At 33.4% G+C, this 14,898-nt stretch overlaps 2 protein-coding genes across 3 annotated transcripts; both read left to right on the top strand.

Moving 5' to 3' along the window:
* The first annotated feature begins 2,309 nt into the window (after window positions 1–2,309).
* LOC145606196 (uncharacterized) lies at window positions 2,310–2,870 on the top strand. The gene has a single exon (XM_081662245.1). The coding sequence runs from the start codon at window positions 2,310–2,312 to the stop codon at window positions 2,868–2,870; it is 561 nt and encodes a 186-aa protein (XP_081518371.1).
* Window positions 2,871–8,674: 5,804 nt separating this feature from the next.
* LOC145603805 (NAD(H) kinase 1-like) lies at window positions 8,675–14,559 on the top strand. Of its 2 annotated transcripts, none has more exons than XM_081659790.1 (11): window positions 8,675–8,871; window positions 9,783–9,933; window positions 10,045–10,164; window positions 10,807–11,006; window positions 11,225–11,338; window positions 11,628–11,722; window positions 11,896–12,002; window positions 12,291–12,364; window positions 12,966–13,044; window positions 13,416–13,723; window positions 13,968–14,559. In XM_081659790.1, the coding sequence occupies exons 1-11, from the start codon at window positions 8,854–8,856 to the stop codon at window positions 14,277–14,279; spliced, it is 1,578 nt and encodes a 525-aa protein (XP_081515916.1). In that variant the 5' UTR covers window positions 8,675–8,853; the 3' UTR covers window positions 14,280–14,559. The 2 variants fall into 2 exon arrangements, with proteins under 2 accessions (XP_081515916.1, XP_081515915.1); XM_081659789.1 differs by having other exon boundaries at window positions 10,804–11,006.
* The last annotated feature ends 339 nt before the right edge of the window (window positions 14,560–14,898 follow it).

Raw genomic sequence — 14,898 nt, 5'->3', positions numbered from 1 at the left:
GCAAAAACCTTTCCATTCTTGATATCTCATGTTAGAGCTATTAATAGACATAATAGCATTCCTTATTTTGTGATAAAATGGACCAATTGCTTCTGTTCCATCCTTCACACACAAGTTAAGAACATGACAAATGCATCTAACATGAAGTGCATCTCCATCTAATATAACATCGTTCAATTGGGATTTGACCAAATTCGCACTATATGTCATAGAAGTTGCATTATCGAAAGTCATAGACATGATTTTATCCCTAAGACTATATGCATCAATGGCTTCCATTAAATGATGTGAAATGTTAAGACCGGTATGAGGGTATTCAAGCATTTTGAAATGAATGATGAGTTTTTGTAACATCCACTCATTATCTAACCAATGACAAGTAACACATAAATAGTGAAGTCCGTACCCACCATCCCATGCATCGGCGGTTAAAGAAACTCTACTAGGAAGATTAGCTAATTCATTTACTAATTTCAATTTGTACTCTAGATAAGTCTTCATGGCAGCAGATCGAACGGTTTTTCGGGAGATTTTTTTGTGTTTTGGTTGTAGTGCTCGGTTAATATAGTTGTTGAAGGCATCATTTTCGGCGAAAAGAAAAGGTTGTTCTGCATGTACAATCATTCTCCCAAGTTCATCCCTATCTCTCTCGTAATTGTAAATGAAACCTTGTGGATGGAATTGAGAAATTTTAGGTTGGGTTGGATCACTAGATGGTCCACCACATTTTTTTGTATGTCTAGTAAGGTGTCCCGTCCCTCCCTTGGTATCGACCGAGAAAATTTTACCACAAGTCCGACACTTGCATTTTTTTTCCATCTTTACTTAATTGATAATGTGCCCAACATTCACTCTTTCTTTTGGTTTGAGCAAAATCCTCTTCGGTACACCACTCTAATATGTTAGGATTTTGGGTGGATGGTTCACTCGACCCGGAGGCTTGTGTTTGGCTACCTTGGGAAGGAGGAGGAAAAGGAAATTCATATTGTTGAAATTGGGTTTGTTGAAATTGGGTCCAAGGAGCCATATCATCCATTTGTTCTTGCCCTCCCGTGTTTTGGGGATGAAAGAAAGGGGTGGAAGTGTTTGAAAAGCGCATGTTAGGAGAGGGAAAGGGCATGTTAGGGGGGGCATAGACATTGAAGTGTTTGGGTTTGGTGATTCCCTACGTTTTGACTTGGCTTTTCTAGAGGAGGAGGAAACGTTCGGGTTTGATGCCATGATTAATTAATAATAATAACACAACTAACAATTACAAAGTAACAATTAACAACAATAATAATAACAATAACAATAAGAATTAATTAGTAAGTACTTTTTATATAAATTAAATTTTTAAAAATAATTATAATAATAGTAGATTACTTGGATCAATGAGATCCCAGGTAGGAGAGGTTAGGAGCGACGTTGTCCAGAGCCCAAATCCCGCCTTAGACAGATTTCAACAATCCAAATAACCCACAATTAAAATAGAAAGTAGTTTTTATATAATTAAGTAGTTCCAAGAATACAATAAAAATAATAATAATAATAATAATAATAATAATAATAATAATAACAACAATAATAATAACAATAATAATAACAATAACAATAACAAATTAAAATAAAGTTGAGTTAGATCTTACAATGACGCTTCAATGCTTTCCCAAATTTATAATTTCTCGAACTTATAATTTTCCGAATTTTTAATTTCCCGAATGTAAATATAACAGTTTTTTTTTTTTTTTTGGTAGTAGACTAATAAAAGTAATAATAGTAAAAATGTAAAATTTATAAGAGAGTAGGATTTTTTTTTTCTTTTCACAAAAGAGAGCAAGATTGTATGATTTGTAGGGATTTGAGAATTGAGAATTTAAGAGTAAGAATATTAGAGAATAAGAGAGAATAGATGATTTGATGAATTGTGATATTTTTGGAGGAATATATGAGGTATTTATAGGGAATTTGGGTGGGAAAAGGGGGGGAAAACTAGCCGTTTTAGAGCTGTTGGAAAACGGCCATAAACGGCTAGTTTTCCAACGGTAAGGCACGGGCCGTGCCGGGCCGTGCCACGTGCCGTGCCGGCGGGTCGTGCCGGCCACCGTGCCACCCGCCGTGCCCGTGCCAGAATCCGGATTTTTGTTCACGGCACGGCCCACGGCCCACAGGTGGGCCGCCGTGCCGTGCCGCCACCCGTGCCCGTGCCGGGCCGTGCCGGAGTCGTGCCGGGCCCGTGCCGCCCGCGTGCCGGCACGGCCCGTGCCCATGTTTACTCCTTCACAAAAGAATTGAAAATTTTATTGTTAAACTACATACAACGTAACATCATGAACCAAAACATTATAGAGTTAACCTTGGAGTCAGGCAAAGACCTAGAACCTCCACCTAGGTCCCGGAGACTAAGACTTGGTCGGCGAATGCAGACTTACGCCGTGGTGTGGATTGACCCGGCTCGAAAGCATTTCACCAAGATTGACAATCATGGTGGTTCAAACCCAAATTGGAACTACAAGTTCAGCTATAGAGTGAAGAACCAGATGAAAAGGTATACAATAAACATAGAAATATATTCTATTGCAGTCGGGTTAATGATGAAAAATCGTCTCATTGGTACAACCTCCTTAGAGGTTCAGGCCATCCCCGATGATGAACAACCTACAGGTCACGTTCACAACCTCGAAGTTAACCGTCCGGCAGCTAAGGCCGAGGCCGAGGCCGGACTGGTGCATGGTGGGTGGATCAACACCAAGGTTAATGTGACCCCTTACCAAAAACCGCCACCAAAACCAAAGAGGAAGGAACCTAATTCTGATTCCGATTCCGATAATAATATTGCTTTGAATATTGCTTTGGGTACGTCGTTGGGTATAACTTATGGTTTGTTTTAATTATTGTTTTCTGGCACGTAAGTATAAGTGTACAACATTATGTACTACGTGTCTGCGTATTAAGGTTTTAAATTTACTAGTGAAGTAAGTTTTGATCATCTTTAATAAAAACAAGTCATTATATTATCAGCATCAGAGAAGTTTGTGTAATACATGAGATTATTTATTGCTTAAATTGAGCTTGATTGATCTTCTATATATTTCAATGTATGGATAACAAAATAATTAAAAGTTTAACTTCGATTGATTTTGGCTCAATAGTTAACACAACTTGTTGAGTTGTTGCCATATATAGGGTTTAGATAAACCCCGTCCTTAATACAGGTTGTACATTGAAAAATATACTAAGTATTACCAATTTATCTGCTAGTTTTTTTCTTTAATTTTGCACGGTGTATTGGAATATTGGTACTTAAACTATTAACCTAATTTTCTGATGTTTTTAAGAGATCTGGATGTATTATTCCCTTTTCAGTAATTAATAAGAACGAGATAACTAAGAATCGAATAATATATAGTCAATTATTATGAGCATTCATCAATTCAAAATAAATAAAATAAATAAGTAAACAACAGGTTAAAAATTTTACTCCGTATTATATACTCCCGTATGGCCGTATGAGCCAACAATTATCTGATATACGTAGTACACAATTTAATGCGTTATACTTCGTATATTGTTATTGTATTTATTCGATCTAGACTAGAATATTATGTGTATATGATATTATTATTATTATTATTATTATTATTATTATTATTATTATTATTATTATTATTATATGACTATTTTAAAAGTAATAATATATTTTATATAATAAAGAATCTATTAGAAAAGATAAAATTTAATTATTTTTTTTCTTAAAAAAAATTAATTATTTTTATAATTACTTTAAAACTATAAATATTTGTAAATGCATTTTAATTAAATTTTTCAGCACGTTTTCTAAGTGGTCAGCTGACCCACATCAAAATATGAAATACACTTATACATGAAATTTTGTAAAATTTTTATTTTACAATCACTTATACATGAAATTTTGGTAAATTGTTATTCTACAAAAAATAGCAAATCTCTTTTTCATTGTTGGCTAAAATCCTTATTAGGTAAATACTTAATTTATACGAAGTACGGAGTATAAGATAATATTCATTAGATTTTATGTAAATATATCCTTGTTATTTCTGATTTCCTAACACAACTAGAATTATCTTTGTAACCTTTATAATTATATAATAATCAATGGAATACACTTCTTCACAAAAGAAAATTACTAGTAAAAAAATAATAAAAAAAAAAATGTGAAAAAACATTATGGCAAAAGAGTCCTCAACCAAAACAAAGAGCCAAAGTTGGCTTATAGAGTTAAACTTGGAGTCAGGCAAAGACCTAGACCCTCCACCTAGGTCCCGGAGACTAAGACTTGGTCGGCGAATGCGGACATATGCCGTGGTGTGGAATGACCCAACTCGAAAGCGGTTCACCCGGATTGACAAGCATGGTGGTTCAAACCCAAATTGGAACGGCAAGTTCCGCTATCTAGCGCCGAAACAAATGCAAGTTAAGATAAACATAGATTTATATTCTGTTGCAGTCGGGTTAATGATGAAAAATCGCCTCATTGGTAGAACCTCCTTAGAGGTCCAGGCCATACCCGATGATAAACAACCTGCACGTTATGTTCGCAACCTTGAACTTAAACGCCCGGCAGGTAAGGCTAAGGCTAATAAGGTTGAGGCCGAGGGCGAGGCCGGATTAGTGCATGGTGGGTGGATCAACACCAGGATTAACGTGAGCCCTTACCAAAAAACGCCTCCGCCACCCAAGAGGAAGGAATCTGATTCTGATGCTGCTGGTCTGATTGGTTTAGGTGTAGTGGCTTTATCTTTGGGTCTAGCTGTTCTAATTAATCAATCTCAGGTTTAGTTATTTTCTAAATTAGATTTTATTAAACTCAATGATTTTCTTTCTCAATGTAATATTGTCCAATTCGTTGCTTTATTTTTACAAGCTTATTTGCGTGTGCAACATAACTACATAAGAAATTTATATGGCTCGGTATTTTTTTTTTTTTTTTTTCTTGAAATATTATCTACCTTATTCTAATAAAAAAATATATCCAAAAAAAAATTGATGAAATCATAGAAGTTTAAAGGTAGGATATGAGTACATTATAATGTTCATGCAAAATATAAGGTCCCTAAAAAAACAAAAATAAATAAATAAATAAAGGATGGTAGTTTTTTTTTTTAAATGGTAGTTATATTTTTTAAATTATGGTAGTTTTTTCTTGAAAATTATAAAAGATGAAAGGGGTATTTTTGGGAAAGTGAAATTTATAACCCAAAACCCCCTTTCACTTTATATATTACTATAGATAGATAGATATGTATTGAGGTTTCTATTTACAAGTGAAGTTTTGATCATCTTTAATATAATAAGTCATTTTTAGCAAACGAAAATTTTGTCTAATGTCCAAGATTATTTATTCATAACATTGAGGTCGATTGATTTTCTATGATTATATTTTTTAATGTAAGGAATTAATTACAAAAATAACAAAAAAAATATATATATAACCGGCCACTATAATTAATTTATTCTCAACCCTTTAGATATTTATTAAGGGATTTTCACTTTCTCCCCTTAATTTTGCCTCAATATAGTCAATACTAGTTGTTGAGTTGTTGCCATGCATATACATATATAGTTGTTGATTAGTTTCTCACTTTCTCCCATTATAATTTTATGTATAGTTTTCACTTCTCTGAACGGCACTTATTTAAATACGGAGAAATTAAAAAATAAAAACTTGTCCGAAATTAAGTGGTTGTTACGTCAAAATTTTGGTTTATTCACTTTGCAAGTCTTTTTCTATATTTAGGAGTTTTTACTTTCGGTTCCAGTCATTTAGGTGGAAACCACCATATTATTAAGAAAGTGTTTAGTGTATGGTGTTGAAAAATTGGAAGGGTCAATTTCAATAGTCGTTTTTTTTTTTGATTTTTTTTTTAAAATTTTTAGGAAATTTGGAGGCAAGTCAATTGTGGAGTCTCTTTTGTTTATGTGAGAAAAGTCAATAACAATTCTTTGGTCAATAATTGGAGTTTGGTGGGGGAACTCACGTCGCTATTAGAGTTGATTTTTTTTTTCTTTTTTTTTTTTTTTAAGGGAAGAGTTGAAATTGTAAATACAAGTGATATGCTTTGTATTTTTATTTTTATTTTTTTGAAACAAGTAATATGCTTTGTATTATTGTATTTATATACTACTATACTAGTAAAATACTAGGGGATTGAATCTGTCAAATTTATAAATTTTATAAGGTGTCATGTAAAATTCTCTTATTTTAATACAAGTAGTAAGAGCTTAAAAAAAAAAAAAAAATCATGGTATATTGATTGAACTTCGTTCTATAATATACTCTCAATATACCAAGTGGAATAAAAAACAAAAACAAAAATAAATTCATAATTAAATCTATTGATCTTAAATCTTGATGATGTTAAAATCATAAAGACGTGGAGGGAGAAAAATAATTCCAATAATTATAGAATATTAGTGAAGATTGGCAGGCATGCGACATAACCAATAAAATTCCCAAATTTGATTGACATATGATGATTTTAATAGCAAACTTACAAAGGTATAGATTTAAATTAAAATATATAAAAATACAATAACACCTCTTATTTTCATATGTACATATGGAATGATGAGTGAAAGGAATGAATATATAGAAGGAATAATGCAAGTGAAAGGAATTATGTTGATATAGATGGAATATATTGTTTGATGATGTTGGTCATTTACTAATATGAGCTTTTGTCTTTTAGTTAATTTTTTATATCAATTATTAATCAGGTCTTGGTCATATGATTAAAACTAAAGGCTTGTATAGTTGTACGGGTTTTCTTGTGTATGATAAATCATTGCTTTTTATGGTAGTAGTAAAATTTTTTAAAATTTTGATATAAGTCATTGTTTCCTACCGCATTAGTAAAGCATACGAATGTAGTCTATAGATGTTATATGTCGCATTGATGAAACTTTGTTATCTAGAGAACCGAAATAAGGTCATGATACATGAGAATATATAATAAAATAAGGATCAAAAGGCCAACATTTTGTAAGGTGATATTGTGAAATAATTTATTTTTATAGAAGATTTGTGCAATTATTTTGTCCTTAGCATTTGACAATTCGGCAGCCAACACAAATTCTTGACTGAAATACATTCAAACTCATTATAATTAAAATACTGTTACAAAAATTAAGACTATTATAAAATTGTTAAAATTATCCTTAAATTAACCATCTTACAATTACAATAAAATTAACCAAACCGACTTACATAAGTTTTTTTGGTCAATCAATTTCCACTTAAAAAAAAAAAAAAAAGAAGTTACATGAATGTGGCTATCAAAGTACCAACTTCCAAACTATTAGTCGTCTTACGCGGAGGTATCTTTCCTATCGTTTTCATACGTCTTTGCAAATCTTTTGTAATTCTTTAATTTTATTTTATGGAATTAAAATATACTTTCGTATTTATTTTTTGTTTGCTTGTAATCAAATAAAGAAAAGAGAGGAAAATTGCATTTGCTGTCTTGTCATTTCTTCTAGAACAAAATACTATCATTTGCAAGTAAGATTCCAATTAAAATCTTAGACCAAAACATTGTAATGAACGACTCACATCTTTACAATCCATACCTAGTTTGATTTCAATCATCGTTTATTTTGAAAATGTAGAATTGTAGAGTTTGAAAATTATAGAGTTGTAGAGTTGTGAGAGTGAGAGTTTTTAATTATTTTTATTGCACTTTTATTTTTTATTTTGAAATGCATGCAAGATGAATATTAGCCATTAATCTTTTGTGGAGGGTCTAGATTTATTGAACTCCATACTCTAGATGATCCAAACCCAAAATAATAAATAAATCAATACATCTTATATGTATTTTAATAAAATACAAAGTAGTACGTAATTCTATATTATTAGTCAAGTTTGGATAATGACTATAATATTACAAGCTCATTAATAAATTACTTTGTAATAAAATAATGTCAAATTTATAAGCATTCTTAGATGTAGTTTTTAAACAAAATTTCTAAATAATTGGAACATTATCTAATAATAATTCAACTAAAAGCTCCCTCATTCTCTTTTCATAACAACACAACTACACAAGTCTCCTCTTCAAATACATGACTCATTCCTCGGATTAATAAGTACTTAAATGATACTTTTAAAATGATTCATATAGCAAAATGTAGGAATTTCCTTTGTGAAAAAAATATAAAGAGCACGTTTAACAAAATCTTGAAAGATAAAAAAAAAAAAACAACAAATAGAATTGAGTAATGCTTTTGTCCGGAGATTAATATGATCAGATGATGTGAGATATACGAAGTATTGTAGTTGACATTCACATATACAAATATATTGTAACATGTTATACCAAATCAAACAAAGTGTTATTGTAGATATACATTTAAATGTATTGAAATAAAAGTCGGAAATATAATTAGATTTGGAAAAAGCCTTTACTTAAATTTCTCTATATTAAAATAACGTTTTAATCTATTCTATCAAGTGTAGTCTCAGTCATCACGAAGATCGTTAACACGGAGAAGAGTCAACAAATCTCGTTGTCCAAAATGATGAACTCATCTACTCTTCTCTTGCAAAGAATTGATCAAAAGTCTCCACGCCCCACAGTGGGGACCCCCTAATCTCTTTACTCTAGTCCAGAGAGTCGTCAAAATCTCGTTCGTTATAAATAAACCAAGAAAACCCCACTTTCTTTCAACCCTCCAACAAATATTGAAGAACTTACCAACTCCTATTATTAATTTCTTGCTGATTTCTGATCATAGATTGAGAAACTTCAATTTGCAGTTGAGTTTCACCCAAATTAATTCACTTTCTCTCTCTTCTTCTTTCAATTTGATTGGATTTTTGGGTTGCATTTCACCATGATGTCTCCTGGACTGGTAATTTTAATCATCTTTTACTGTTTTATAGTTCAAAGTTTGGATTTTTCTGCACAATTTTGTTGGGATTTTAGGGTTTCTGTTTGATTTTGTATTGCTGTTATTTTACTTCAGTTTTCTGTTAGAATTGTGGGTTAAGCTGCAAGTTCGTGTCTTTAAAGTTAATTTTTTTGATTGTTTACAATTTGTGATCGTGAATGCTGATTTGGTTTTACAAGGTTTGCTGAATTTGGAGATATTGATTGAATTTAAAGCAATTAACTTTATATTAATGTTAGAAATGAGATAATCACTTGGGTTTATTGAAATGGTAATGAATGCTTAGCTTGAATGCTGTGTTAAAATGGGAATTATTAGTTAGGTTTATGTTAAAAGCTGGCAAACTAGCTGATTAGCATTCTCATGAAAATAAGTACTAAATTTTGGTGTAACCCAACTTGGTTAAGTAGGTGATTTAAGGCATTCCATCATTAAGACCAAGTTCCGAACCTCGGTGACCGCTTTGATTAGTGCTTTAGGAGTTCTGTGGTGATTGTCTGATGGACTTAAGGCTTATGCTTCGGTGTTTTGAGTTAGGGTGTTTAGGTTTGACCAGTCTGGGCGATAGCCGGTAGGAGATCCCCATTTTGAAAAAGGAGTAGAAATGTCAGATGTTGCCTTAATATTAGATAGATTTACTTATTAAGAGGATGGTAAAATTTCAAAATCTAGTCTCTAAGTTATTAAATTTGTTTTGCCCTTTTTTATTTGGAGCATTTCTGATTGTTTTGTTGAACAAATTGGTTTGGAGAGTGTATTCTTCCGCCATCTAGGCTTCGCCAATAACTTTAGATCTAATGCGGACATTGAAGTGATTTATGGCCTAATTAAAGCTTGGGCTCGCACTTACCAATCATGTTCCTTGCATGTAGGAAAATGGAAGGGTTTCTAGTTCATTTCATGAAAATGGAACTTCAGAATTAGTTCCCCTGGCCTATTCGGAAAGGGCAGTACAAGAGATGCTTCAGCAACCTCTTGAAGGATTAGACAATAATCTTGTAGAGTTTTCCGAAGCTATGAGAAGTAAGTTTAGTCAAATCTTGGTATTATATTTAGTTTACTCTAGTCCTATTTTATCAGTAGTTTTACGTTCAACCTTTGATAAAATGCTTATGGATTTGTCTGCTGCTTTAGCTGTTGCAAAGGCACTGAGGCGTGCTGCAGAAGGTAAAACGTCTGCTCAAGCTGAGGCAGCTGAATGGAAGCGGAAGTTTGAGCTGGAAAAGTCAAGGAATCTCCAACTAGAGCGCAAAGGTCTCCTATATATACATGTTATATTATTTTGCTTATTTTGACTTTCTTTGCTTATTATAGAATGATTTCTTGCAGTTATTTCCGTAGTTCAATCTTTAATGTATATCATTATATACATAGAATGAAATTGTTTGCAGTCCCTTTCTGTTGTTCAATCATTAAGGTAATAGAAGTTTGCATTCACGCATATACGGGTAATGAACTAAATTGTTGGAAAAACATAGTTTCAGAAACCCCAAACACTTTTCAATGACTAGGTTGAAGGAACTGATGGACCTTCAGACATTTGAAGTGCTCCAAAAATTTATTAGTTATGCTGTTTCATGTAGCCGACCCCTTTTTATGGGATTAAGGCTTTGATTGATTGATTGCTGTTTCAATGTCGTTCAATTGTGATAGCTCAGGAATTAGAGCCAAATGAAAACTCCAATGGTTGTGATGAAGGTCTTCTGTTGGCAGATATTTTTATTTTTTTTTCCCCTTCTCAAATGCTTCATTATGTTCAGCTGTATTTTCTATTATTCAGTATATCTGCCAATCTGCCAGAGGCTCCCAAAATTGCTGTTGGTGATTAGCCTTTAAAAGGATTAAACTTGTTATGTCATAAAAGTGTGGTGATGAGTTGATCTTTCATTGCAGCAGTATCATCTGGTAATCCTTGTTGTGATCTCCCTATTAAGAGACCAGTCGACTTGCCTGATCAGCCAAAAAAGTGTCTCCCGGCAAATGGGAAAAATGGGCATTGCTGTGGGGCAAATGGAATCTGCAATCACGAGGTGCTTGATGGGGAAGGGGAACCAACATCAGATTCTGAGTCTATGGACAAAAAGATGGTGAAGAAGGTATAGTTAATGGGTACCATCTTTGGATGTGATTTTGCTTGCAGTTTCTTGTCTAATCAAAATGATCTGAAAGTGAGACCCATTCTTTGCATTCGTAAAATCCATTTCAAATTTATTGTCCATCTATACTTCGTATTAAATTTCTTTTTTCATTATGATGGGCATTGACATTCCTTTGCTAGTGGTACCCTCTCTAATTACTTTTTGTTTTTATGCAGGCGTCATTCAAACTTTCATGGAATAGAAATCGATCAAAGGGAAATCAGTATAAGCATGATGTAGTTTCTTTTGACAGTGGAAACATACAAACTAAAGAGCGTAGTAGCAAACAGGTATACATGCACAACACTGCTGCTTGCTGCTAATACTGAGTGGATCACAGTTATTATGTCTGTATTGAATAACTTGCAAATTGATATAAATAAACAATCTATCTGAAGATTCTAATTATTAATCATGTATGTATTGAATAACTCTTGTCTTTCACGAATGATTGCTTGTTGCATGCTTAGAACTCAATGCTAAGGTTTTCCAGTGGCTAAGGAAATTTGTTAAAGAATTGTGTTCTTCTATATAGCCTTTCTTTGTCTTAATTGAGTGATTGTTTGATCCATGTTTCAGATATATCTAAAGTGGGAAAATAATCCTCAGACTGTTCTTATTTTGACCAAGCCTAATTCAGATTCTGTTAAACTTCTATGCTCCGAACTAGTCAGGTAAACAATGCTAACTATTAATGTGCCAGTATATCATTGCTGCTATGACGATGTTCTTTTTTAGATCCAGTGCCTGTACTCTATTTGAATTCTTCAATCAAGTTGTTTGTGCCATCAATCTGAGTAGCTACTGTAGGTTCAAGTAACCCCAGATATAACTTCAATTTTTGCAGATGGTTGAAGGAACAGAAGAAGCTAAACATTTATGTGGAACCACGAGTTCGATCTGATCTCTTACAGGAATCATCTTCCTTCGACTTTGTCCAGACCTGGGAGGATGGTAAGATTGAAAGGTCTAGTAGACTATGACTTAATATTGGCAGTGTACCTTTTTTAAAGCTTGCATATTGCTACGAGTACATCCATATAGAACATCTGTGCTTCTTTTCACTTTATGTAGTTTTTGAATTTTTGATTACCTCATATCACCTTGACATTCTTTAGTTTTTGTTTTTTATGTGAGTCCTTTTATGGATGATGAGGAACACAATTTACCTCACACAGTCAATGCTTTACTATCTTTTGAATTTTTTTGTATTGATTTCTTTTTTTGTATTTAAATTGACAGATAAGGAGGTCTTGCAATTGCATAAATTAGTTGATCTGGTCGTGACTCTTGGTGGGGATGGAACTGTACTTTGGGTATGTTTCATTTCCTTTTCCTTTTTATTTATTGGACTGAAAATGACAAAAAGATGTTTGATACATGAGAAGGATTGGCTTGATCTGCACTAAAACAATTCATGCACCTAATGCTCATACCAGACTCTGATGCTTTACGATTGTTCTCCTGTTTATACATCCCAAAGTTGTTTAATCTCCAGAAATTGCTGTCTTGAGAATATTGAATTCTATGATAGTGTTGACCAAATTCAATAATGAAATTCAAGACTAACAAATACATATAGAATCATTTAGTCATTTACATGAAAGAGCTCTTAGCAGTTAGAAACATGAGGCTGTTACACTGGTTCTTTCTCCTATTCACTTCCGAGTTCAGAATATTCAGGTCTTTGAGTTTTTCAAAATTAGCATGTATGCTACTTTTTCTTTGTTTGATTTAGATATATACTTCGTACAACTATACATCATGACCTCCCCTAACTCAGCCATTGGCAGGGCTCACTTAGGTTACTGACATTTGTTGTAGGAAGTCATATACTCGTAAATGCTAGCAGCTGGCTATCATTATAATGTTACTCATTTCTTGCAATCCTAGGCTAAATTCTACTTCTTGCTGCAGGCTGCTTCATTGTTCAAAGGACCAGTTCCTCCTGTAGTTCCACTTTCTATGGGATCTCTGGGCTTCATGACTGCATTTCGTATCCTTTGTGCTTTCCAAATTGCTCTTTTGGGCTCTTGGCTCATACATACACGTCATTTAAGTATTTGTTTCACGTACGAGTCATTTGAGGAAACCAAAGAAGCATTTAATAGTTTTCAACAAGTTTAACTTAACAAATGAAAGTTGCTTATTCTCTCTCTAAACTTGTGCAATTATGAGGTTTACCTCAGCTCCTCTATTCTCTTATGAAGTTTATCTAAGGGTTAGCCATAACTTGTGCAATCGGTTTGCTAGACAATTAAATAACCTGAATTTTGAACAGATATGGTAACTTAAGTTGATCAACATGCTAGAACCCTAATAATATTTTTTCTTCTATTTTAGAAGTTGTTCTTTAACACCCCTTAGATAGTGAGCAATACAAGGAATCACTTGATTCGGTGCTTCGAGGTCCTGTTTGCATCACATTACGGCACAGGTTGATGTGTCATATCATTCCAGAGACCGCAAAACACGAGTTCGATGCAGAGGAGCCAATTCTTGTTTTGAATGAGGTTACAATTGATCGAGGGATATCCTCATATCTCACAAATCTTGAATGCTACTGTGACAACACTTTCGTGACGTGTGTTCAAGGAGATGGATTAATTTTATCCACCACATCTGGAAGCACTGCATATTCATTGGCAGCTGGAGGATCTATGGTCCATCCACAGGTTTGATCTCACAGCTAAATGCCTAAAAGTATTTACAGTCCAGTTTACACACTACTTCTGTGTTTTGTTGATTTTACACATCATTCACTGTTTAAATTTTACATCAATACATTATTGTTTCATTGGAAATCTTAATCAAGGGTAAATGTGAAGATGATAATATAGAAAAATATAAAGTTGAACTGTTGAATGCAAATGTTGATAGCTATACTCCATGGCTTTCTGACTATGATCTAATTGACAGGTTCCTGGCATTTTATTCACACCAATCTGCCCCCACTCTTTGTCCTTTCGACCTCTTATATTACCAGAGCATGTAACAGTGAGAGTGCAAGTACCATATAACAGCAGAAGTCCTGCATATGTATCATTCGACGGGAAAGACAGAAAAATGTTGGGTCCTGGGGATGCACTTATATGCAGCATGGCTCCTTGGCCTGTGCCTACTGCATGTCAAGTTGATTCCACCAGTGATTTCTTGCGCAGCATCCACGAGGGACTGCACTGGAATCTAAGAAAGATACAGAACTCTGATGGCCCTAGTTCTAGCACATAATACTCAACACAATAGTTTACAAGTGTTTAGCTTACCATATATGCGTTTTTTCATTTCACAGATTCATGAGAGATTCGTCAACATGAATGGCTGGTTTCATTTTTCATCGTGCTTCTGTATTGTCGGTGAGCACTTGTGTAATCTATAGAATTAATGATCATGATAGATAGACCAGCCATAGAATGTATTAATCTTACAAGTGTGATGTATACCATTGCATAAAGTGCAAATACAACATTTATGACTCATAATTGTATAGTACTTTTTTTTTGTTGTGGTATATGTAAACCTAACAACACATTTACACTTCCTTGTCTCAGCAGCATCTTCCCCACCCACTATCCTCTAAGGCTCTAACCCTTAAGTTTTCACAGGATATACGTATGTCAACCAAACAGTAATATCGCTTATTTGTCAGACCTTATACTGTAATGAAAACTGCGCCCGAGTCCAAAGGTTATATCTTTCCCATCGAATGACAAATCCAAGCAAAAACAGCAAGTCATACATGTACAACCCTTTATGAAAATATATCAAAATTCTGAAAAAGGAACTACAAATCTGCTAGTCCATACCTCTGTACAGCCTCATTGGGTTTAAAGTCCCAAACCACGGTGTA

Source organism: Chenopodium album, chromosome 22, assembly GCF_948465745.1.
Source record: "Chenopodium album chromosome 22, dcCheAlbu1.1, whole genome shotgun sequence".
NCBI classification, from domain to species: domain Eukaryota; kingdom Viridiplantae; phylum Streptophyta; class Magnoliopsida; order Caryophyllales; family Amaranthaceae; genus Chenopodium; species Chenopodium album.
The sequence above is the reverse complement of the archived record's forward strand: the minus strand, read 5'-3'. Positions and strand labels throughout refer to the sequence as shown.